Raw genomic sequence first — 27499 nt, forward strand, 5'->3', positions numbered from 1 at the left:
AAATCTTGCCTGTATAATTCCCGCGTAAGTCTGCTCTGCGTCTTCTTTATAAGTTGCTGTAAATTGTCGCACTACATCTTTCTTTCCCCCGCATAACACCCCAACAAACCTGTTTCTGTGCCACATAAATTTCCTCATTTATTCGTTTTCCCAATTTTCCCAATGTTCCCAATTCGTTTTCATCTTTTCCTTCATTGGTCCAGCATGGTTTGGATCTGAGTTTCAGCCAGGTCTTTGTTCCCGTTAATCTGCTCATCCGAGCCGGCACGGCTTTGGCAGTTCCGCTCGAATGCACCTGAACCGGAGTCAGTAGTCGGTAGTTGGAACACTATTGCAGTCGGTAGAGTGACCCAGTTCGACCAAGACGTGCCGAGGGCCTGGTTCCCCGGTAGACGACACCGCGTGGTTAATGAGGTAAATTGGTTCTCGACAAAAAGACCCTGCATTGCGCAGTGGAGGTATTGGCGTCCACGGTCGGTTAAGCGACCCGCTGCCTCACGGAGTTATCCGTGAGCGACGGCCTACAATTCCGGGAGTCTGGTGGGAGACGACGTAACTTCCCCCACCTCGCGGTCATTCTTATTAGTATATATATATATATATATATATATATATATATATATATATATATATATATATATATATATATATATATATATATATATATATATATACATACATACACACACACACACACACACACACACACCTTTTTATTAGTATATATATATATATATATATATATATATATATATATATATATATATATATATATATATATATATATATATATATATATATATATATATATATATATATATACACACACACACACACACACACACACACTGCATGATTATATTCCACCAAATTATGTTCGTCATTGTAAGCTTGAAGTATTGAACCCATGATTGTGTGTGTGTGTGTGTGTGTGTGTGTGTGTGTGTGTGTGTGTGTGTGTGTGTGTGTGTGTGTGTGTGTGTGTGTGTGTGTGTGTGTGTGTGTGTGTGTGTGTGTGTGTGTGTGTGTGTGTGTGTGTGTGTGTGTGTGTGTGTGTGTGAGAGAGAGAGATCAAAAAACAAAAAAAACACCTTGTTTATGAACTGATAACTGCAACCAAAAGGTAGAGATTATCTTTCTGATGTATTTGTGAGAATTTGGGGAATTTATTGAAAATATCATGGAAGTATTATTATGTTCAATTATGAAAACATGGATGACTTCTCTGATAATATTTTCCTTTTTTGTAAAGTGCATGAAGTCTTGCATTGTACTCAAAATATACTTCAACTCGTGTGAAGTGCTGGGTTTTGGGTGGGGGCAGGAGTTGTCTCTGTGCTACTTCCCCACTGTTCTCAAGACAATGAACACAATTTAACCCCATCCCGTTCCCAAAACCTCCAACCCTCCCCCCCCTACTTTCTACCCCAACCCCATGAGGTCCTCATTATGTCTGCCAAGTTATGTGGTACTACAATGTTCCATTCTCGAGATATACAATGTACTGTGCAAGGAACTGGACAGACAGACAAACCAAAAATGGAGTGAGTGTAACAATAAGTGAAGCTTTGTGTTTGTATCAGCTTGACCCGGTGAGAGGCTGCTTAGTAAAGGTGCACCACTTGTGGACCAATATTAAATGTTTTTCACTTTTCATTGTGCCATCCACTCCCTTCACCCTCCATTTCCATTCTGTAGAGATGTGAGGTGCGGAAAGCTCCAATGCACCGGCGGTTCCCAATTCCCAGTGACCGGATCCACAATGACCATGACTCTTACACAAGGTTTTCAAAGCTTCATCTGCAAGATTGCAGGATCGGAATCTGACAATGACCATACAAACACTGAACCCGACCAGGCAACGCGTGTTGTCTCTGGAACCAAATGTGGAAATGGCAAGGTAGGCCACGTGGTAATAGGTGTTCGAAGGTGTGAAGTTTAACGTTATACTCGCAGAGTACCCGTCTCAGACGGGTTCGCAGATGTCTCGCCTCAAATGAGCAATTTTTTGGGAGTGTGTATTTGTAGGAACAGGAATTCAATGTAAAGTGATGATGTGGACCGTGACACGCGGTACATGTTAACCTTACAGACAACGGCGGTCCGCTCGGAAGAATAACTATCGTTGGTGACTCCAATTGGCAAATACACTGATATGAGATTTCACATCGGATCGTTTTGTAAATGGTATCATGCACAGCTTCAACATTTTGTCGTCAACGTGACACCGGCAATGAAAGTGTTTGTAAAGGTTAAGTTGCCCTGATTACCTCCACAGAATTGCGTGAGAACGCTCCAACTCGGTATTGAAGTATAAGATTTATTGTACGGATATGGATCGTCGCGACTGTCTGTCCTACCACGATCACCTTAACATCTCCAATTATTCCCACCCAGGTTAGTGATGTCGCTTTTTTATTTTAACCGCCTCGTTTCTCGTCCTGCACCGTCTGCTCTTTCCATGCTTCCACCCCATGCTTCTGCAGGGCACATGTGGTCCACCATCAGCCCCCTTCCGGTGGAACTCCCAAAATCCAGAATCGTTGCTGACCTCCATACTCCTTTGTTCCTCTTTTTTTCCCCACCTGTGGAACCAACTTCCACATTCTCTTCAATGTCATTCTTTTCTCCAGGTCGTCAAGACAGCCGTCCACCACCATCTCAAATCGTTCCCCATCCAAAGCCATTATGTTTTCTACCCCAATTAGCCTTCCCCAAGCCAACCTCTTTCCAAATTTCCAGTTTTTCCTTCCTGAGAGTTTGCTTTTGTATCCATCTTGTCCACCCTCTGCACCCTACTACCACTACTACTACCTCTCATTTTTACCCGCATCCTTTATTTGTCCATCTCAGTCTATCTTGTCCCGAGGCGCTGCTGTTGGCATTTCCCCCTTCTCTCTCTGCCTTGAACTCTCTCTCTCTCTGACTGTGAACAAAAAAAAACCTTATTGTGGGGTCGGCCAAGGAACGCTTTTGGCCCAACCGCCTGGCTAGGCATGACATTCGATTGAAGGTGATTCTGGTAGGAATTTAGAATTTGTTCAGGGTGCCGAAGATAACTCACCCACTCTTCATGACAGACACAGGACCTAAAACGTCCATCAACTAATACTAGTCGACTGAGACACCCGGGTTGAGGTCCATCCGAGGGACGATGCACCTTGTGAACAAACGAGGTGCCTACAAAGCACCAATTAGACAGTTTACTGTCGGAACCCACACCAGACAGCTCTCATGCAAGTTCTCGATCTCCGAACCATCTTGTTGGACAATGATGCATCGACGGGGAATTGAACCCCGGCCTCCGACACGGCGAGTGATAAAACTTCCACTGAACTATCGATGCTACTCCATCAAGTAGTTGCCAATAATTTTTGTTTTTATCTTGGAATCTGGAAAAACCACAGATTGAAACATTCTGGATTTTATAAAATGTACTAAAAAAAGTAATTTCAGGGTCTAAACATGGAAGTGAATAAACACAAATAACATGGAAACACCTGATGATCACAGGCAATCAAATCAGTTTTAAAATTGGACTTAGGGGATAACTATTGATGACATACTTTTGGTGTCAGGTTGGAGGTATGAGTTGGCATATGCTCTGAACGATGTGATGAAAAGAGCAAGGACTGAAGTGGCACGAATAATCAAATATAATCAAATCGTACAAATGTTGTATCTATCAAGATGTTCCAAAACTTGTCATGAAACACAGAGAGATGGCTCCATCAATGTACACCTGGACCGGTTGTTTGTCCAACCTGGTGTCCATTGAATGGAGACTTTTCAAACCAACATCCTGTGGGACATGTCCATAGCCCTTCCTCATTCCACCTAGTGGAACTCGGGATTCCAAAGGGGTCAAGGCCATTGGTTCCATCTCTAGAACCTTTTGGACTCTCAGAGGCCATATACTGAAAATAGCGCTGGAAGAGGGGATGCCACATTTGAGCGATGATATTGTTTGCACATCTTGAGGATTCATGAGGGTGAGGTCTCCAGAGGTGGGGATTATACGATTCACCACTTTTAAACTCTTACTTGTGGTGTTTGGGCAGCACTGTCCTTTGCGATGCATACCTTTTGTGGCTATACCAAGGTGCCAAAAGGGCACCCAAGAGTCAACCATGAAGTGTGGACTGGCACAACAGGAACAGAAAAACCAGGCATAGCAGGCAGATTACTTCCTTTCTGATGAAGAACAACTGGGTTTTTATTGAGCCAGTCTTTCATTTCTCTTTTGCAGATCCTTTGTTGAAGGTCTCCTCCACTCACAAGGAAGGTGACATGTCATTCCTACTCCAAAGAATAGCCCCAAGACAAACCCTCTAAAATACAGACTATTTTAAAGTGCAAACTATTGTCTGAAGTACAGACGATTTTCCCAACCACAAGAACACACTCTTTCTCTCTTTCGTATGCAGCACAAAGCTGCGGGATAACATCATTGACTGAGGATGCGACTATGCCGCTGATGCAATGCCCTCTGTAGGTCAGAGCAGGAATTTGTCATTTGTTCAGAGGGCTGGAGATGGCTCGCCTACTCTTCGCGAAGGACATCATGAGATCTTTAACATCCACCAACTAATGCCGGCAGACGTGACGCCAGTTTAACGTCCATCCGAGGGACCGCACACACATTGATGAATCACCGTGCCTGTGAAACACCCTGGGATGACAGTTTATAGCTGGATCGGGATTCAAACCCAGGGTAGATAGCTGAGAAGCGAGTATGCATACCTCTAGAGTCTAGACCATCTTATCAGCTCCACGAGAACACCGATACAATATTTTTTTGAAGTACAGACAATTTTGCCTTCTCTGATTATCAGCAAGGTAATGGACATCAGGACCGAACTCTTCTCAAACTCTTTAATATCGGATGATCATTTTGACTTCTTGACTAGCCACTCTACCTTTTCCACCTTCTCTCCAATCCATTCATCCCTCTCGAGACCGACGAGGTCACATTCGCTTCGCGAGCAATCCATACCTCGTCTGCTCACATGCCGTTTGTCTACTTGTCCCCTCTCATCGCTTATCATGTTTATATACCGACTTATTATTGTTCCTGGCTGTTGTTCCTCACCCCATTTCCCAACTCTTGTTTGCCAATTCCCTTCTGCTCCATCATTGATGTGTCAGCCTCTCACCCCTGTCATCATCCTTTTTATGATCCTTACTCTCTGAAACCTAGACAGTTAATAGAACACCTTACCCTGCATAGTCTTGAGCATCCATACCTCGTTTCCCAGTCTTTCATTGCTGGGCGAAGTTTGGGCGGGGTCTGCGAGCAGCAAATTTGATTGGTCAAGATTATGCGAAATGCGGAAAGTTTTTTTTTTGTCCAAGTGCTGCTGAACGGAAGGTTTTGAGAATGCCAGTAAGGCGATTTGTGTTCTCCAGTGTTGAAGTATATAGTTAAATTTTAATAAAATAAAGATTGAAAAGGAAGAATTTTTTTTTTTAGAAGTTTACCACTGTTGTTGCAGTGCCTTTTACACCACCTTATTTGACACGTTACATTCGTTCTTCGTGCCTGTTGTTTGTGTCCTTTATGACGTCCTTAAAAACAGTATTTTTTTTCCTGTTTGGAATGATTTTCAATTCTGTTTGACTGCCAGACAGGGAGAAAGAAAAAATAAAATAAAATCTCACTCCTCCATGCGCATGTGTGATCAGGCCAAGATTCCGTACAATTTGCCAAATCCAGAGCCAGTGTCCTGCTAAACCGCAGGTTCGTTTTCCGATTCGCTTCCGAATTGAAAACATTCAGTTGAAATGGAGTTGTCGCTCGTTCATAAACCGGTGTTCGTAGACAGCCAGCCAAAGTGAACCAATTGCTTAACCACGCTTTTCGCTTCACGTGGGGTTATTAAATTTTCAAAAAGCAGTCTTTTAGGTTCATGTATGAAAGCTATGTTACTTTGAGCTAGTTTTGGATGTCGAACTGTTGCGATAGTTCGGTCGGGAAGCAGGCACGGAGTTGATTGAACCAACGGTGGGTGTCTTGAATGTTTCTGCGAAGCAGGAGTCATTAGACGAGTTGGAGTATTGTCGTTTTGGGTTAATTGTCCTTCCCAAGAATCGAAGAAAACTGACATTTTGTCAAAGCTTCAAAGAAGTCATTTTTGGTGAAGATTTCCATCAGACTCGTTTCTATTTCGATAGAAACACAATGAATTGGATTATATTACATCTAAATGACTGCACTCATTTACTCTATTTTAACAAACGATGGATACACCATGAAATATTACACAATTAACATTCGATGCATTACTTTCTCATTTGGAATTTCTTCCTGAAAAAAGGTATTGGTGTGAAATGATCACACGAGGATGTATCTGTTCTGTACAGGAGTTTGAATGTAACCGATGTGGAATTCTTCTTGTTCATTTGCGTACAAAGACACAATTCTCTCATTGTCTGCGTCGTTTAGTTGGACCATTTTATACGCGGCATGTGCTCCAGAGCGTGACTTGTGACCACGATGCCGATTCAATCTTTGCTTTGTTGCTTGTTTGATTTTAATTAGATATAAAACCAAATTGTTCCAGAAACCTCAAGGAACCCGAGGTTGTCATTTGTTGGGTTTTGAGGGCAGAGTTTCAAATATATTTGAACCGTCACCTACTTTTTAGTCTCGTAGAATGAGAATTCTTAATCGAGGTCCCAAACCTTTGCTCGATCTGCTTTCGCCAACAGTATGATGGTTAGAAAAATGTACCTCTTGCGGCTGTTTGAACCACAATACCCTCTCGGTCAGATAGTTAAACGCTTTGTGCCGATGCCTCTCCTAGATGTGTGTCGACGGAACGTGCTTGGAAGCAAGGAGCCTTCAAGTGGACGAGTGCACCGCCTCGTGCAACGGCCATGGCGTGAGTCCAGCCATACACCAACATCCATACGATGTTCCTCAAGCACTCGGTGCTTAATATTGCCTTGTTTATGAGGACCGAGCGAGCTCCTCGACAAGAACCCGCTATAACAAAAGCCCCTGTAACCGCGTAAAGTGTTGCAAAAACAACCATAAAGTGGAAATCACAGGATGCTTTGAACTTTATGCTTAGATCTGCTGTATTAGTGTGCGTAGGGGGTTGGAATTTAAGTCATTCCAATGCTCGTGGCTCATTTGGTCCAGACGCTCTGGTTACCGGCCGGCACATGTGTTTCAGGTTTGCAACAACAAAAAGCAGTGTCACTGTGATGAGGGCTGGTTCCCCCCTTTCTGCAGTAGCCAGACAGGTATGTTGCATTTTGCTGACTTTGTTTCACTTTCTGAGAGTAAGAAGGCGTTTATTGATTTTTTTAAATTTTTTGGGGATCTAAGATTAATGGTGGAGCCAGGTCTTAAATCACATGCAAGACAAAGATCTGAGCAGACGTCAGTGTACTTCTATGTGAGTTTCAAGGACATGTATAAACACGTATGTGTAAGGGCAAGACACGGACGTCAGTATATAGAGAGGTTGAGATAACATTTGGGATTTTAACCTAGGATCCCAGTGTCATGAGCCATAATGGACAGTTTGAGATAGAATATGGGATCTTAACCTGGGATTCCAATATCATGAGATTTTTGAAAACGTTGAGATAGAATATGGAATCTTAACCTGGGATCCCAGTATCATGAGCCATAATGTACAGGTTAATGTAACATATGGGATTTCCCTCTGCGGGAAATACCAGGATGAGAGTTTATAGCTGGGTTGAGATTCGAACTCGAGCTCGACAGCTCAGATGGGAGTGTACATACCTCTGGGGTATCCTCCATTTCACCTCTTTCTCTTCCTCACCCCAAACCTGAACAGTATGAATCTCTTGATGCAATTTCTGAACATGATGGCAATCATACCATAATCAGTTGATCCTTTTAACCTGCACCGTGACCTCCTTATTTGTTCTGCTCTCGCAACTATATGTTCACCTGATTTCACACTTCCCAAACTAATATATTTATTTGTTTATTTTCCTTTGTATCCCTGTTTCTGTCGCTCTTCCTTTGCTGTTACTTTTTTTTTGCCTTTTATTTTTTCCATCTCCTCTTATTCTGATCCTTGCTATCTTATCAACACTTCTAACTTCTCCCTTTCTCTTTGTAATATTTATTTTCACATTTCCACTCTGATTTCTCCCCTTGCCTCGTTGGTTTATTTTTACTTCCGCACATTGCTAACCTTCAGCTGGCATCCCTCTTCAAACCTTCCCACCCGTGGTTACTGTTCTTTCTGGTTCTTGGTCTACCTACCCTGGTTTCACCGACTATGAATTCTTTCCACCTGCTTCGTCTCCCCCAACCACTAAACCTCCAGCTCCTGCACAGACCAGTATCATCATCGGTGCCATCGTTGGAGCCATCATCAGCTTGATAGTCATAATTGCAGCACTGATCCTCATCCAGAGATGGAAGAAATCACCAGGCAGTCTCTACACACGTAATCGGTGAGTAAGGTATCAAAACGCATGACTTTTTACTCTTTAATTTCTGTCACTTACTGAAACATTGGAGATGGGGGTGGGGGGGGGGGCTATTGAAGAGAGAAAAAAATCGAGAAGGTTGGAGAGGAGAAAAAAAAATTCTCAAAAATCTTCCCCCATCCAAAACCATGATCTTTTCTCCACCCTTGAAGTCACACACCCCACCCATTTTCAGTTTTTCTTCCTGAGAGCTTGTTTCTGTATCCATTTTATCCCCCCCCAGCACACCCCCCTCATCATTTCCTCCTATCACTCATCGTTGCCCATGTTCCTTGTTGTCCGTCTCTGTTTATGTTTCCCTTCACCTTGCTGTTGACATTTCCCCCTTATTTTTCTGCTGTTCCTTTTGTTATGTTGCGTCCTGATCCGTTCTGTATTCTAGCTCTTCCATGAGCCTCGATTTTTCATCCAAAAAAGGAGTGGAATAGAGGGTGAGAGAGAGGGTAAGATTTAAGGTTGCATGTGCCGTATGTAAAACGACAAAGTGACAGACGAGTTGTTCGTATGCTGAAAATACAAGTCGATATTCCTCGTGGATTGTTGTTTTCCTTTTTATACGTCCTTCGTTTATCTTACATGATTTCTTAAAAGGGTTAGGGGAGTGAACAGGTTTGGCTCGTGTAAGTTATTTCTGTATTTGCTTTTTATCAAGAGAGACAGGAAAGAACACAGTTACTAACTGGAAAGCGCACGCGCACGCACGCACGCTCACGCTGCAGGAGATGAGCTAGTAATCGATACTTCATCAATGTCTAAAGCACCACAGGTTCTTGTTCCATGGCGATAATCTTTTTTTTCCTCGTATCTTTTGCCTCAACCTCGAGGAAAATTGTAGGGATAATCTACACATATCTTTGGGTAAATATCCATCCTTCCAGAATATTGTTGCGGGCTAGCGGTGTTCGGTGAGAAGACCACGAGGTGGGGGAAACTACGTCGATTCCCACCAGACTCCCCGGAATTGTAGGCCGCCGCGTCACGGAATTATCCGTGATGCGGCGGGTCGCTTCACCGACCGTGGACGCCAATATCTCAACCGCGTGGCGTAGAGTCATCATGTCGAGCATCGAGTTACCTAATTAACTACGCGGTTTCGATTACCGGGGAACCACGCCCTCGGTACGCCTTGCCCGAACCGGATCACTCAACCAACTACCGACTACCTTTCCGGATCGGATGCAGTCGAGCGGCACTGCCAAGGACGTACCGGCGAGAAGGAACGGATTATCAGGAATAAAGACCCGGCTAAACTTAGATTCGAACCATGCTGGACCAATGAGGGAAAAGACAAAGGCGAGCTGGGAACATTTCTACAATTATTTATTTACAATAAGCGGGGAAAGGCATGTGGCACAGGAAAAAGGTTTATTCGGTATGTAATGCAGGGGAAAGATGAGAGAGGTGTGATGTGCGACAATTATACAAGCAACTTACAAAAGCGGACACAGTGCAGACTTTATGCGAGATTAATAAAAGCAACAATTACAACAACTAGTGTGTGCTCGTACGTGCGTGCCCGTACGTGCGTGGCCATACGTGCAAAAAAAAACAACTTTCAAACCGCGTACCAGAAACAACAACCACACAGGCCATTCCTTCACTCTCGCGTTCCCGTACATGCGTGGCCGTACATGCGTGGCCATAAGTGCAAAAAAAAAACTTTCAAACAACCACACAGGCCGTTCCTCCGCTCTCGTAAATGACGACTGGATTGGGGCATTGTGTTTATCTATAAATGCGCATAAGAAATCGAGAAATTATTACAATACAGTAAGTCATCCGGAAGTCCGTACGTTGTAACCCGTAATGGGGAACGTGGCTGAGGATCTCTTCCCCAACTGCCACGCCTACGCAGCAACGTGTCCTGTCATTGGTAACTAAATGGCACCCTTTCCCCATCGGCCACGCCTACGCAGCAACGTGTCCTGTCATTGGTAACTAAATGGCACCCTTTCCCCATCGGCCACGCCTACGCAGCAATGTGTCCTGTCATTGGTAACTAAATGGCACCCTTTCCCCATCGGCCATGCCTACGCAGCAACATGTCCTGTCATTGGTTTGGTAAATAAATGGCCATAACTTGGGAACCACTTGTCCGATTAATATCAAACCTTGAAAAGGCACATACTCAGGTCCCCAACAATATACCTGGCAAGTTTCAATTAGATCGGATCAGTGGTTGTCGAGAAACAGCGGTCACAGACACACACACACACACACACACACACACACACACACACACACACACACACACACACACACACACTGCAGGAATTATAGATGGATGAAGATCTTATGCAGGCTTATCGAACGGACAGGCGCTAACACACTCAGACACAATAAACCCAATGAAAGGCAAAAGACTTTTGCAGCCAGGGAGGGCGGAAGTTGAGGTCACAGTTTTTGGTACCTGAGCGTTTTGGGGGAAGGGATGCTCCGTGGTGCAGCACCCGACAAAAGCTGTGCAGTTCGGTCCACAGCCGCACGCATGGTAATCGTGTCTGGCGGAGTCCAAAGAGGCGAGAGATGAGCAGTAGGCAGGACCAGACAAGAGGTTTGGTCGAGGTCGTGTCGGCGGGGACCAGTACAGTAGGCGGACCGTCGAGGCGAGACGTAGGCAGAGCCAGGCAGCAGGAACACTTTCACAGCAATTCTCTTCAACCTCTCCAACTTGCAATTCTCTTCAACGACCAAACAACTCGCAATTCCAACTCGACCTCTCCAACGACCCGCAAAACCAACTTGACCCAACTCTAAGGATTGCTCCGAACTTTATAGATCACGGAGCTCGGGGAGGAGTCATGGCGAAACAGACGTCATCGTCCGATCCGAGCATTCCGATTGGACCGGGCCTTCATGTGGTCCATCTTTCTGGGCGGGGTTTCGGCCAGATGCTGGTTTGACCCACCCACTTGGATGCAAAACGTTAATGATTCACCACCCACGTCTGGTTTGGAGTAGACTGTGGAATACTCAAAGCACCGGGAAACTCCATGGTGCACGTTGCGATTTTGTCTCAGAAGCGATCGTTGGGGAGGGTACCGTGGGTTGTCACGCTGTGGCAAGCGAGACGAGGAGCAAGCAGGCAGAGGGTACCGTGGGTTATCGTGGATTTGCCCTCAGAAATGAAATGGAGTGGGGATAAAATAAAAGGGAACAAGAGCGCAAGTGAGCATAATATACGCCCGAACAAGAAGGTATATACAGAATTGTGCTACTACATGGAAAACAGCATCCTGGTTGCCATGGCAACCACTTTAGATGACGAACCTATGTTGTGACACACCGTCTCCACAGTTTGTACCTATGTACCAAATATGAAACGTGAAAGTTGAAAACTTTGGGAGTTAGAGTGCGGACAGGAACGCACGGACGGACGGACGGACGGATGACCGGTATCACATAATACGCCCCGATATATATATATATATATATATATATATATATATATATATATATATATATATATATATATATATATATATATATATATATATATATATATATATATCGGCGTATAAAAATGATTTAATAACCGAACTAAAGCCCATCGCAACGCACCCCCGTGTCTTCCCACTACACAAGGAAGGGATCTAACGACACGTATATTAATGGAATAACTGACTCGGGACAACTGTATGTTGCGTGCACACGGTTCCGAGAACCGTAACAATATGTTCCCATGAGTAAATAACAACTTTTTTGCAGACATTGTTGAGGCTCATGGAAGAGCAAGGACTGTGCCAAGCATAGGAAAATTGTGTGGCTGTGGGAGTGAATAATAACAGTCAGAGTAAAACGATGCACTCAACCAGTGCTGGACACACCTAAACAATGTGTCGTCAAATGAACAACTGTGTTACCATGACGACTGGCCATGGTGCTGGCTCAAAGATCGACTGTTTTTGGAATAAATATCGCACGGTGCCATTTTGGTATTTATTCCAACAAGAGATCATTGGACTCTCGAGGACGTCAATGGAGTCGTAGTTCAATGGATTAGTAGTGTAGTCTATGGGCTGACAAGCCAGCATTACACCAGCATCCTGGATTCTGTGGATTGTAAATCTCTCAACATGAATGGACTCTCCCGTGATGAGGCCAAAGCACAAGGTCTGTTGCTCTCAGATCACAGGAAGGTCGGAGGTCTCTGTTTTCCACCATCTATTCTCCAACATCGCCCCCACTGTTCTGTCAGGCCTTCCTCCCCAGATGATCACGTTTGTGGAACCGTCTTCCTGAAGTTGTTAAATCCCACTCTTCCCATCAGAGCTTCAAGCAGGTGGTGCATCACCATCTCACTGGCATTTCTCATCCATACCCATTATCCCTACTACCCTCATTACCTCGACTTAACCCAACCCTCCCACCTGATGACGACTCACTGTGCCTCCTCCCTTTCTCTCTTTCCTGATTGTTCATTCCCTTGTTTCTTTTGTCCAACCGTTGCCCTACTGCTGCCTCCACTGTCATTTAGTTACCTTTTTAACTTCTTTCATCCTCTCTTCCATGAGCCTCAACCTTGTGTAGGAAAAAAACAGAAGATATTTAACACTATTTAAGAAAAGCTTGATTAAGGTGAAACAAAAGTCCAGATTTCCAAAGTGAGACTTACCAGATCTAATCAATATCATATTTTCACTTTTAATCCATGTATGAGAGATTCCATCAACAAACAGCAAATGTAACAACATTGAATGTTGCAACAAGCCACCAAAACGCACTATTCCCACCACAATATATGTCAGCAAAGCATTTGACACACTCCCAAAACTCTTACATACAAAGAAAATACTCGACACAAACATGCACAACAACACCAAACACTGGCTGGCCAACCACCTATCATGCAGACAGTCATTCGTAATTTTTACAACAAATCATCACATATGCAATCCTTTCCTAACTGAGTCCCTCGAGGCACAGTCTTCTCCCCCCAAACTCTTTAATCTTTTCATGCACGACATTCCACAACCACCCGAGAACATACAAATAGTCTCATATGTGGACGATATAACCATTACCTCTACTCATAGCAACATCAACACCACCACAGCACAACTTAAACCCTTCCTCAGCACCCTACAAACCTGGCTCACCATCAACAGACTGAAAGTTGGCCCCTCAAAATCAACACTCTTTCAACAAATTACACCAAGGAACATAGTGCTGCACCACACATCACACTGAACAACATCCCTATTCCACACACACACACACACACACACACCAACCAAGAACACTACAAGCCATCATTTTTAACACATCCATGTCATTCTCAGATCACATCACAAACATTAAAAAACATGCACACTCAGGCTGAACACATTTGGGGCACTCACAGGCACAGACTTCGGACACCACAACGAAAAACACCACCAACATACAAACAGTACATTAGATCAGTCTCATCTTGGGCCTCCAGCCGATCAAACACACATGTCAGCACCTTACAGACCACACAAAACAAAGCCCTTCGCCTTATCACAGGATGCACATTAACAACACCCATCGAGCGCCGACACACAGAGGTAAAAATGCTTAAAATCAAAGATCAATTGGGCATGAGAGGTGCACAGTTCCTTGCAATGGCAAGTGCCAACCCTCATCACCCTTGCCACTGCATGTGCAACCACCCATAGGCCCCGAGACACATTAAAGCAACACCACAAAGAGACACAGTGACATCCTCCAAAACATCCCCCCAATGAACAACGGAAACTCCAAAAAACACATCCACAACCACATTACCATAAACGCAATCAACAAGCTTGGCCCAAACAGTATCCTGGGCAGTAAACCCACACCCATCCATGATACAAACCAACTACTCTCCAGGTCCGATCGTTTACACCTTGCACGCCTCCGCTGTGGACACCACCCACAGCTCTTGCACTACAAACACAGACTCAATGACCCTACTGATGACACCTGCAACCTCTGCTCGGCTGCTCCCCCACACAACAAACACACATGATGGAAGACTGCGTGGTCCTGGCTCCACTTAGACAAGAGATGTTCACTTAGACAACATTATAGATGTGAGGGATCTATGGGTCACTCCTGGGAGATTGATCGGCTATCTCACTGCTGCGGGCCTGTTCGAGCCAAACTGACCGGGGCAACGCAACAACAATAACAACAACAACAACAACAGTGAATGTCCCACCCAATGATTTCTGTGAAAGCAGCGATGTCTTGTCTGCAATTTGTGGAAGATGCACACATGACGTCAGATGTTTTTATTTCACAGCCAATCTTGGAAATTATTTGTGTATTTCATATGTCTGTGGTGACATTCTAAACGTGGGAAGAGATAAAATGTCCAATTACATCTCTCATCTGCAATTAGCAAACATGACCGGAGAGTTTGGACGATGGTGCAACCTCAAGCAGCTGTACCATCAGACAATTATTTGGAGAGCCACCGAGACTCCATAATTGTCTGCACAGTGTGCTCCTTCAAGCAGCCATTTCCTCATGCATTAGTACATAGCCAGAGAGGTTTCATCATCACTGACAACACACTAGTGGTCACCACAAAAGTCTGAACCACTGGATTCACTGCTCATTTGGCGGCATCATCAGTGCTGGAGTGGGACCGCACACTCCCAGGGCCGAAGGATATGAGCAGTTTTGAAGGATGTCAATGGGATCGAGGCATCTCGATATTTTATTATTATTTCATTACAAACCCAATTGTGTATGTCACCCTGAATTGGCAGGTGTGCTCCATAACTCACACTTCAAAGGTAGCAGGTTCTGCAATTGTAATTTTATTACAAAGAAACAACAATGTTTTACTGTTTAAGTTGTTTCATCGAAGATGCACCTTCCTCCATTTCGCAATGAGCGACGTGGTCAAGACAAAATGATGTTTAAAATGATCTTGTTGTGGCCCTAAGTGGAAGATGCTTTGTAAGAGGCCATTCATGTATTACGTATGCAATGTGGGTCAAGAGTTTAGGAAATGCTCATGGGGAAAAATAGTCCAAGAAATGGGAATACATGATGAAAGAGAGATTCGATTAGTTGGGGAGGATCCGAGTAAATGAGGGGGAGGTAAAGGGGCTTGCAGATGGAAAGGAAAAGTTTTTTTTTTTGCACAAAACTCCAATCTTTACACAATAATGTGAAAACACTAAACAATCATAAAATATCTGCCAAACAGTTTTATTCACAATGCAACTTCTCTTCGGACGTGTCCATGAGTCGCAGGTGAAACATTGCCTTCCATACTTCCTTTTTTGGGGTTGTTGTCTTTCATAATTCAAGGATTCATTTTCTCTCACCTCTGTTTTCTTCTGATCAAACTCTATCACTGAAGTCTTTGTGATGAATGTCACGTTTGTTTCCAATTTTCTGTGTTTTCTCCGATTTCTCCTTCAGCCGCATTCGGAGTCCTCGTACTCATGCACCACCAGTCGTGGCCAGCTCTGTCCTCAACATTGAAAGCAGCTGTGATTCTTCAACTACTTCATTGGTACATTCAGTACCAAAGCCTCGGGTGAAACCTCAGCTCCCTCCAAAACATCCCGAACCACCTCGAGTTTTGCTGAAGAGCAACGCTGCCCTCAAAGTAAGTATGGGTGATGTGAAACGGTTCACGACTTACCCATCGATAAAAATGTTCAAGTTGTAATCCGAAAATTCACTAAGCATTAATGTTCTGTCTACATATTGCATACGCAGAATGGTGAGATTTTAATCCTCCACACATTCCCCTACCCATGCCATATCCATCATCCTTGGTTGCCCTCCTCTTACTCTTATGTTCTCCCTCACCACTCCTCCCAAGCTTATCCTATTCCATGTTGTGTTTTTTTTTTCTCTCATGATGCTTGCTCTTTATCCAGGCTGACAGGATGGCCTAGGCCCTAGACTGCCTGGAGGTACGCACACTCAGCACTAAGCTGTCTATCCTGGGTTTGAATCCCGACCCAGATATAAACTGTCTGCCCGGTGTTTCACAGGCATGGTCATTCATCAATGTGTGTGCCATCCCTCGGATGTATGTTAAACAGGTGTCCCACCTGCCAGCATTCATTGGTGGACGTTGAAGATCACGTGATGTCCTTCGGGAAGAGCAGGCGAGTTATTGCCAGCACCATGAACAAATTCCAAATTCCTGCTCGAAGCAGCAGAGAGGGCATTGCATCAGTGGCACAGATGCACCCTCAGTCAATGATGCTACCCTGCAGCCTTGTGCTGCATATGAACGAGGAAGAAGAAGCTTTTTTTTTATCCCCTACATGACATTCGTCAATAGCAGTCTTTGGAGGCTAACTTTGCTTCATGGTCAGTCCAGGCAAGGCCGTGGCTGATGGTAAAGCCTTGTACCTCCATGAACCGTCAGGTCAGTCATTTGGAACTGCCACTGGTAACATTTAACCCAGTGCTACCTGCCACTTGGTTGGGTTGTTGGCAACTAAACTAACATCCCTCATTGACTTTGCTAGCGGAGAGAGTGACTGTGACACACTGCCAGAGCTAAAAACATCACCTGACAAAGGGTGGACGAGCTCCCTCCGGGAGCCAATAGTCATCCATTACAGAGATGCGTCTCCTAAAAAAGACCCACCCGGATTGGACCGGTTTGGCAACTCAGGTGGCCGAGAGGGGTAGTGGAACCCTTGATGCGAGGCGGATGAGCTAGTATTTAGTCGACAGCAACCAAACACTACACCCGTGGGGAAGAGGGTGGCCATACAGTGTCACTGAAACCGTGGAACAGCATGCTTCTTGTCCGGTGGATGACACTGTCGTCCAATTCGTCCCCAACCACTTTTGTACCATTTTCATGGTGCAAGTGGACACTGATATTTGTTGTCAGTGCTTATTCGTTAAAAAAAAGGCAAAGAAGTTCAAGAGACTGAAGCTCTTCCAGTCGCTGACCATATAAGTCGATAAGTGGGTTCATTTAACGATCCTTCAGGAATGACAGGGTGAGAGTGAGACTTTCCAGCATTGAAGGAAATGTTCCATTTGTCAGAGCAGCATCTAATGAATTCCATATTTGCAGAGACTGCTGTAGCTGCTTCCTACCTGTCACTGGGATGGAGTATAATATGACAAAATGTGGAATAATCTGCAAAAATGAAGAGAGAGAGAGAGTTTCCAACAGTTTTCGAGAGGTCGTTCACTGCAGATACGTAGATTAGGAATAAGACGGAGCCTAAAACACCACCATGAGGCACTCCAGTCTCCCATGGGAGAGGAGAGAGAGGGAAAGAGGTGGAGGGAAGGATTCCATTTGTAAAATGCAATGACTGCATGAGTGGAAGAAGCAAAAGGAAAAGATACGAAGATGGCCTTGTATGTTGCAAGCAGAGACCTTGACAATCGGTGCAAGGTGCCAAACCGTGTCAACTACCCGAGGTATGTCAAAGGAGAAGATCCGAAGCTCTTACTTCATTCCCTTTACGAGAGAGTTCAGATGATCTACTGTGTGCTCTACTAAGCACATTCTAGCGGCAAAGCCGTTCGACAGAAGTGGAAGTAAACGTCAACAGATATTTGGGCATTTCTATTCATGAAATGATAGCATCTTATTGGTTGAAACCAATTAAAAAATATATGTTTTTTTTCTATTTTTTTTATAATCAGAGTTAGTATATTCTAAAGTCGAAACCAATTTACATTGTTCTACATTCTTATGATAAAGTCACTGTCTCGCATCTCAATGTTTTTCAGATTGAAAGGCCTCGAACACCCCCTCCGCCCCCAAAAGTGAAAAAGGCACCAAATGACATCATTTCTCCACTAGCGAGACAGGTGAGATTGGAATTTTAGTATATACACCTTACCTCGTGTTCACAAACAGGTACAGGAGGCAACCGACAATTCATGCTAAACACTATTCTACCGATTTCGAACCAAACAAGATGGAGGAGACTTTGCCTTCGGGGATGTTTCATTCATGATTCACAAACTTATCCTCAAGTCTGACGACAACTCCTGCCAATGAAGCACAGTTCTCCTTGTGGTCTTTGATTGAGTGTGATCCAAAGAGGTCTGAGTGCATTGAGCAAATTTGATAGAAACCTATCGTACAGAGAGAGTTCCACAGAACACCTTCCCCTGCGCTGTCTTGAGAAACAAGGACATGCACGGAGTCTACGAGCGGAATATTTGATTTGTGTTCTACAGTGTTCAAGTATATAATTCACTTTAAATAAAATAAAGATTTTAAAACTGTATAATTAATTTTTTCGGACGTTTATCGCCGTTGATGCAGTGCCTTTTACACCACCTTATTTAACTCGTTAAATTCGTTATTCGTGCCTATTGTTTGTCCTTCATGATGTCCCTAAAAACGCTGAGTTTCCCATTTGGAATGATTTTCAATTTTGTTTGACTGCCAGACAGACTACAAAGTAATTGTTTAACCCCACTTTTCGTTTCAGATGTGCGGGTTAACTCGTTAGATTGTTTGCTTGAAACCTTAAGTCACAATGCTCATTGTTAGATGCGTCATGTAGTACTCGTAAGTGACATGTTATGATTGCGTGACAAATGAATGTTAAAATGATCCTTTATTTTGAGAAAGTTCACTTATAATTTACTCACGAGCAGAGCAGATGCTTTCCTCATATTCATGTTTTTTGTTTGTTTGTTTGTTTTTAAAGTCAGATGTCTGTCTTTCACCATTTTAACTGCTGGCAAAGCATTTGTTTGCATATTGTGCATCCTGTGGATGTAATATGAGGTACTGTTGGGAAAAAGGGGTAAAATTAATCCTTCCAAGTTCCCGAAGGATGTACCACGTAGAGAATGATTTGAGGATGCAAATTGAAACATGACTGCCTTCTCTAGCCTTTCAAATATGCATGGGTGATTGAATTAAAGTCTGGTTGCATGATAGACTCAAAAGAGCCCAAATGTTTGCAGAAATGAAACCATAAGTTAACAATATGACACCTGACTATCGACAATATGACACCTGACTATCGACAATATGACACCTGACTATCGACAATATGACACGTGCTGGGTGTAGTGGTACACGTCTGTAATCTGGCTACTTTGAGGCTTGGGTCGGGGGATCGCTTGCGGATGGGAGCTCTGCACTGTGCTGCACCAAACGGTAGAGAGCAGCCCACCTGATATTGGAGCACCCAACCCAGATTGTGAGGTCAGGCGAGATCAGTTCTGTGACTTGATACAGGTATCATGTAAAACCTGTACTATCCTGTTCAATGTCGACTGTCGGTGACTAAACCGGCTGCCCACAACAGGTCCTCCTGGTGAGGAGGGTGTATGGATGTGGACACCCAGCAGGACTAAAAGGAAAACCTGTCAAAGGGCAGAGGAACTCCTTGTGAGCCAATGGTCACCCATATCTGGTGCCCACCTGCGTCTGCGGACGTCCTCCTGGAGTATGTTACCTTTCCTTGGAGGTTGGTGGCAGGACTTGCACTCCGGCCACCACAAAAGCACTCACTTCAAACACTCACTTGAGGTGTTGTCCACCAGGCGGCGGTTTCGTCGTGTTAACCTGAGGCTGTCCCTTCGGGTGGGTGCCTGGAATGTCCTATCCCTAAAGAGATATGGATGCGCCAGGCATCTGCCTGGGGGATAGCCAGATGGGGGCCCCTGGAGTACCGGTGGAAAGTGGACGTAGCAACGTGCTGTGGTGCATGTTCCCCATGTATGTATGTCCAGCATGACTATCGATTTGCCATTTTGCAGTTATCTCTGCATTATGAAACTTTTTCACATTCGTTTGGCCAGCACTGTCTTTTCAAGGATGGCATTTTATTGCCAATTCCTCGAAACTGTGAGGGCATTGAGAGTCAACCAGAAAGTGTGGACTGGCACCACATGTCGATCAGATTTAGCAGTGTCGGCAGATTACCCCCTCCCCCAAAGGGCATTGGTGAGCCAGCTGGGTTTTTACTGACAATCCATTCGTGGCATGACCATTCTCCTGAGACTAGCTTAGGTTTGAGTAACGTTTAATGCAAATGCTTAAAACTAGACTTGAACCTGTGAACTCTGGGATATGAAATCGGCGTCCTCAGCGCTTGTCCACCGCCACAGCAAATGCAATCCTTATGAAGCCACCAACGATTAAGACGAGCATACATTTCTCCCGGGTAGAATCTTCAGTGGACCCAAATGTGTGTTGGGTACTTGAATTGTCCAGTAATACCTCACTTAGCACTCAGGCTGCGGTCCTGGAGAAGAGAGTGCTAATTGAAAATGCACTCAAAGGGGCCATGATTCCGTTGTTTACATGAAGATGCGTTCCGACAGTGTGATTTCTTGTACGTGAGCGCTTAGTTATTCATTGGGGAGGATTCTCCTCTTCTTGTGTTTTTTTTTTTAATAAAAAAATTTCTCGGGGACAAAGAGCTCGAAAATGAATCGACGCTCGACTGGGCAGTTTAAAGAAGGTATTACAATTCAGTATTGCGGGCCTGTTCGATGACCGGGCTGTTGCTGTGATTTGTCCATATTTTAGTTTTTGAAACAACCTCAAAGTTTTAATAATTATCCCCACGCTTTTTAAAAAAAAAACGGAATTTGCAGGGGGGGTATTATGATTGGCTCTGTCTGTCTGTCTGTCTGTCTGTCTGTCCGTCCGTCCATCACGCTATCTCCTAAACATTTGTGCAGAAATGAAAGGTCAAGCGTGGGGATTTGCGATGGCACGCCATCCACTTCACCCTAATTACACTAAATATTCCCAAAAAATGAAATTACAATCAATTAATTTTTGTCTATACAATAATTTCGATTGTATACTATGAACTATCAACATACAATGATTTATTTTGTAACCCTTGTTTTAACCCATAAGTGCCCTTGTGTCGTAACTTGCTCATTGTTGCTCTCCACCAAAAACCACCTGTTAAAAGTGGCTTAAATACGTATTAATTACTGATGTTATTAATTATACTTAAATAATATCGAAACACATTCATTATATGAACCTTTGTTTAATTACACCCAACATGTTATAGAAGCACATTTAATCTACAGTAGGTTCTCTTTTGAAGAGAACTACACCTGTCATTTTTCACCTCGATGTGACAATGTTGCGGTGTGTTTCTAGGAGACCAGACCACCACCACCCAACAAACCGTTACCAACGCTCGCCTTCTCCGGCAAACCAGTAAGTGTGATTTAAATGTGCGACAAACATCTGCTAAACACAGGAGCGGCCGGGTGGGTGGGTCATGTTGTTATTCTCATTTTTATTGTTCACATTTATTGTTATTATTTTGTGATAATGTTAATGTTATTATGCTATTATCATCGGTGTTGTTGTTACGTTTGTTTTTTGGAATCAGCCTTGAGAAAGACGCCACGATAAGCTGCTATCTTGTACACCTTAACACGGAGTTTGTCCATGGCAGAAAACCCCCTTGGGGAGTAGGGGCCAAATTAAGTCCCTACAACCCCCCGCACGTGACCCCCTTGTCTACTTGGCGAGTTTGGTTGAGATTGGATAAGCAACCACCGAATGTAACGCGGTCAGACAGACTCCAATTTATTACTCGCAGCCTTCTTCACTTGAGTAAAAATTTGCTCAGATGGATGTCACATTTCCACGCAGACGTTTATTAATTTTTTTTTATACAATTACAATGTCAATACTGACTCAACCATGTCGCTTGGTGCCTTTGTTTTGACAAGCCTGTGTTATATTGGGAGAGATTTTGTTAATGTGTTATAATGTGCTTATTCGGGGCTGACAGGGTGGCGTCGAGGTGTGTGCATGTGTATCATTGGTTATCTCCACATGCGTGCTTCAGACGGTGGAACGGAGTCCTCCCATGTCTCGAAGTATCCACCTTCGTTTTGATAAGGGATCATGATTCATGGACCGAGCTGTGAAGTTTAAATGTTCTCAAGAGTATTGTTCCGAGGGCTCTTTACAGGATCGTCACTGAGCCCCGGACTGTGTGTGTGTGTGTGTGTGTGTGTGTGTGTGTGTGTGTGTGTGTGTGTGTGTGTGTGTGTGTGTGTGTGTGTGTGTGTGTGTGTTTTATGGAGTTTATTTGAGCTGGGAGGATAGATTTAAGCCATGCACATTCTCGTTTGAGCTATCTATTCTGGGTTTGAATCTCTGGTCTCTACCCCACTATACACTGTCACCTCTTGTATACATAATATATAGATGGTCACTTTTGAGGCCTACCCACTTGTCAGGAAAAGTACACACTTAGTAGCTGAATAAGTAAAGTTAAATGGATTCGATTGCACAAGACTTTGGCACAAATTTCATAGCGACCACAACCAAAATGTTCCCAGCTCGATTTCCAATGCTTGCTCATCAGGTAACACGAGAACGAACAAGCCATCGACGTCATTTCAGGACCTTCACTTGTTCAGGCGTTCATTTAACTGTGCACATTACAGTGTGTTAATCATTTACTGGAAAGTAAACTATTGCGTAAAACCATAAAATGCACAAATCAACTTGAGAAAGTACCGTTCATTACCTTCTACTTCCTCGACTACTCCCAAATGATTCCATGTGGAAGTCGATGTTTAAAGCCTTAGCTTGGAAATCCACCTGTGAGTCACACACCTGTTTTGTTTGCTGTTTAAAGGTTTCCTTCTTGAATGGATAAAAGATGGTGTAAATGCACTCAATACAAATCTAAAGGAAAATCCAAATTCCATGTTATCCACCGAACGCGACACCATCCTCGGAAAGGACGAGTTTGGCAACATGCATCCACCAACTTTACCTGTAGTCTCATGCCTCTTGACTTTTGGTCATCTCAGATGTTTATCAGTGAGCCATATATTTGTGTTCAAATTGTTCTTTGGCCCTTCCATGATGTTGTGGCCTCGAATGCACCACAAGAAGAACGCACTCTACCCATCATTAACCCTTGGAGACCTCCCTCTGCTGGCCTAGCCAATTCTGAGTATGTGCAGGACCTCTATATGTTGTGTAAACTCTCAAGATGTAATTTGATACATTCGAATATGTTTGAAGAGGAAGATGATCCAGAAAATAAAATGTCATGAAGAAAGAAAAACAAACAAACATAATGACCAGCATTGATGAAAGCACAGAGTGGGGAATGCAAATGCACAACCAGCTGGAGGTTTGTTGAAAGGAGAAATGGTGAGAAATTGTAACGTTTCGGCCACACAGTGGCTTTCATCAGGGACGAACAAGGACCGTGTGCACCCAGATCTTCATTGTCCTCCCAGAGTGGGTGGAGGCAAACCTGCAACAGGCCACGAGATCCGGTCGACCATTCTCATCATCGCCATTGATTGTTAGCCATGAATGATTGGCGATGGCGAGGATGGTTGCCCGGGCCTCGTGGCCTATTGCCGGTCTGTGTGTCTCCACCCACTCCGGGAGTACTTTAAACATCTGAACTCTCGTCTCTCTTGGTCACTGGTAAAGACTACTCCGTGGCTGACATGTTGCACCTTCTGAAAGTTTATCCTTTTTTTCTTGAACTCTCGAGTTGGTTGTGCTTTTTCATTGTTCATTCTGCCAATCTCGTAATTCCAGAGATTACAGACTTTCCCAAATACAATCCGATCTTTGGTGCTTTACAAGGACAATTTGTGGGACAGAGAGAAGGCACTGAGGGGATGAGGAAGAGGTGCAGAGGAGAAGTTAGACGTACGAGGCCGCAATCTTGTTCAGAAATAGCATAAATAGATTTTTCCATCCCATCAGCAGGGCAAGGCCAAGGCACATCCAGGGCACAAAAATATCTTCAATGGATGGAAATCCACAACCGCAAAAGGTCGATGTTTATTAGACAATCGGCAAAGATGACGGGATAAATAACTTCACTTCTTCAGGTTATATCCCTTTGTGTCTTGACTGGAGAACAAGGCAGTGATATTTGATGATAACCTGGAATCCTTCAGTTTTGCAGCCAGGTCATTATGTCATTCAGTTTGCTGTCCTCTGGAGAATATGTTCATCAGGCTGTTGAATCTGTTTGTACTTGCTTTTGTCTGTAAGTGCTTTTATAGATGCTCCAGTAAAGAGAAAGCAATGTGACGTTAATGCATACTTCAAAATGTGATGTGCTCTTTCTGTTTGTACGACCATTGTTGCTTGTTTGATTGTTCTATGTATGACTGCTGTCATTGTTTCTGCACCCATTGTTCTTTGCACGACCATGACCATTGTTGTTTGTACGACTGTTGTTGTTTGTATGGCCATTGTTGTTGTTCAGTCGTTTTTGTTTGCACGACCGTTGTTTGTATGACCATTGTTGTTGTTTATATGACTGCTGACGTCATTGTTTGTATGACCGTTGTTGTTTGGATGACCATTAACATTTGTTTGTGTGACCGCTGTCATCATTTGTAAAGGCATTGTTCTTTTTATGAGCGTTGGTGTCTGTATGACCATTGTTGTTGTTTGTATGACCGTTGGTGTTTGTGTAATCAATGGTGTAGTTTAAATGATTGTTGTTGTTGTTTGCACGACTGTCATTTGTATTATTGTTGTTTGTATTAACGTTGTTGATTGCATGACCAAGGTTGTTTTTATGACTGTTGTTGTTTTTCAACCGTTGTTGTTTGTATGACCGTATTTATTTGTACCCACCATAGTTGTTTGTACAAGCATTGTTGTTTATATGACCATTGTTGTTTGTATTACCTGAGTACTGTTGTTTGTACGACTGTAGTTATTTGTACTCACCACAGTTTTTTTGTAGCACCGTCGTCATTTGTGTGACCATTGTCGTTGTTGGTCATACAACTGTTGTTGTTTTTACGACCATTGTTGTTTGTACGACCGTAGTTTCTTGCACAACAGTTGTTGTTTATACGACCGTAGATTCTTGTGCACTTACTCTTTTTGACATTGCTGGATCATGTAAGCATGCTGTTCGAGGCACGTTCCACAAGATATATGAATGCGATGCTCGCACTCGTCCAAGACGCACTGACCTTTTTGTTATTTTTCAACATGTAAGTAAATATAATTAATAATTAATTTATTGATGTCTTTTTACGTATTTAAAGGCCTCATTATACTGTATCTGGCATCTGTTTACATATCGGACCTTGTTGGTAAACTTCATGAACACACCACGTATCTCGAACACATTCCCTCCGATCCGTAATGTTTATATGTGCGTTTCCATCCGATGTTCTTCCAGAGCGGAATTCAAAATGCACCCAGAGTTCCACTGAAGCCACTGAAGCCACTGCTGCCGCCGAAGACCAAATGATTTGTCTTCACTGATCTCAGAGGTGGTGTTCATTTGACTTGGTACACGAGCTTCATCCACTTTATCCACATTTGATCACCTCCTGTCTTCGATTAATCTTTTGGAAATCAGTTGATAAACGATTGAATGAGACCTTTTTAAAATTAATTGTCTCCTATTTTTTTTCCCAATTGCCCATCGCGTTGAGGGTTTGGGAAGACAGTGAGGAATGAAGAACGAAACATAAATTATGCTTGCATCAGGTGTAAGGTTCCAAATTCTCCTTTTTGTTTGTAAACCCCTCCAGCATCCTCAGATCTTCTCTCCGGAGGATGAAACAGAGCCGTGCCGATCATTCCACCAACTAGCACTTTATCCGGGGAATTGCTACTGCTAATGTATTTTGGTTTTTCTCGGAGATTTTAACGTCGATTGTAAAAAGAGGACAAATGGTTATTTCTTTTTTATTTGATTAAAATCGATGACTTTGCGTTTGTAAACCCAACAGCTGTTGTACTGCGTATAGCGATGTAATTGTAAATGGTTCGCTGTTGGTTTTAGCATTTGGTCGCCATTAAAAGGAGCCGGACCGGCTGAGATTTCTTGTCTAGCCACTGGGAAATGATGATTATTGTCAGGAAGTTTAATTGGGAGCTGGACTTTTATTTACTTCTTTCAACCTGGTACCCTGAATTGCCATATGGGATTTAAAAATTTTTTTTATTTCACTTGCAGAGTTTCCAGCATGATGATGAAAACGATGTGGATGTATTTATTGTAGCTTTTAAAAAAAAAAAAAAAAATTGTGTGTTTCATCTTACATTCTCATTGTGTTTAATAATTTATGCTCAATAATTCCTGCCCATATTTTGGGCTAGGTGCTCATTCTGATTCATGCGGATGTATATTTTTTAACTGTTCTGAGCTTGAGTTGAATAAATTGAATCTCTCCAAAGTCGTTCGCTGCGCACTGTGCCTCGTTTGCCATGCTTGTTTGTTTCTCAGCCGCAGGTCGCCCACATCCTGCTAATATTACGACAGGCAATGAGGGGAGTGCTCGGCACATGTCGGTTTATTAGGGGAACGCGTTCCGATGCTCCGAGGGTTCCTCGAAGAATTTTCTCAGCGTCCTATGATGATCCGGTTTCATTTGCATCATTGCAAGCTCCGTTGTAAGCGTATCCCGCTTCAGCTTCAGCCGCTCCCTAAATAAAGGCATTGTGGAGATATGCTCTTCAACAGTGATCCTCTGTTTCACTTCATTCGCCCAATTCTGCAAGAGCTCGGGTCCCTCACAGCTCTTCATTACAGACACTGTGAAATGCATACACACTGTAAAAGGCGTAAAAAGATGGCCTGCTCGGTTACGTTGGCACACAATGTTCTTGTCCATCATTTTACCTTCAGCTCTCGCTCAGTGATTCTGTGATGAAGGAATTTCTCTTAAGCAAAATGAGAACAAGAAATCCATCCAGAAACTCCATTAAAACCAGTATAGCATTGTTTCTATCCAGTTAGAAATGAATAAACATGTTGTACTTCGAGTTTGTTTCAGATTATGAAGCTTCCTTTTGTCCAAGACAAATTACAGACACTTGTGAGGTGTCAGCAGCTTGTGGGCAGTGTTAATACCAGTACAGGTTGGTTGAATTTTATTTTCATTCTTTCCATTGGTGATGAGCATCACAAAGTGACATTGATGTCATATGTTCATCGTGGTTATGTTAATAGGACGTTCACCATATAGTTGTCGAATCTGGTGTCCATCGCTCTCTTGGTTAGCTGGAACATAAACACCGAGTCATTCTGCGTGATGGATGTAAATATGACAAAGCCTTTACGGGTCAAGTGGC

General features: G+C 43.5%; 1 protein-coding gene across 4 annotated transcripts in view; it reads left to right on the forward strand.

The window, feature by feature from the left end:
- Window positions 1-26604, forward strand: part of LOC147033869 (zinc metalloproteinase-disintegrin-like ohagin) — a 154431-nt gene extending 127827 nt beyond the window's left edge. For 2 of the 4 annotated variants that reach the window (XM_085872054.1, XM_085872048.1), the window contains exons 16-23: window positions 1699-1900; window positions 6807-6884; window positions 7182-7251; window positions 8190-8448; window positions 15874-16063; window positions 18178-18258; window positions 21545-21604; window positions 25596-26604. In XM_085872054.1, the coding sequence (XP_085728180.1) occupies window positions 1699-1900; window positions 6807-6884; window positions 7182-7251; window positions 8190-8448; window positions 15874-16063; window positions 18178-18258; window positions 21545-21604; window positions 25596-25667 (1012 nt within the window). In that variant the 3' untranslated portion in view covers window positions 25668-26604. The remainder of the gene's footprint in view (window positions 1-1698; window positions 1901-6806; window positions 6885-7181; window positions 7252-8189; window positions 8449-15873; window positions 16064-18177; window positions 18259-21544; window positions 21605-25595) is intronic. The other 2 variants (XM_085872050.1, XM_085872059.1) reach the window with 2 other exon arrangements.
- Window positions 26605-27499: the final 895 nt, after the last annotated feature.

Source organism: Eptatretus burgeri, chromosome 1, assembly GCF_056783735.1.
Source record: "Eptatretus burgeri isolate ZD-2024b chromosome 1, Ebu_testis_v1, whole genome shotgun sequence".
Lineage (NCBI taxonomy): Eukaryota > Metazoa > Chordata > Myxini > Myxiniformes > Myxinidae > Eptatretus > Eptatretus burgeri.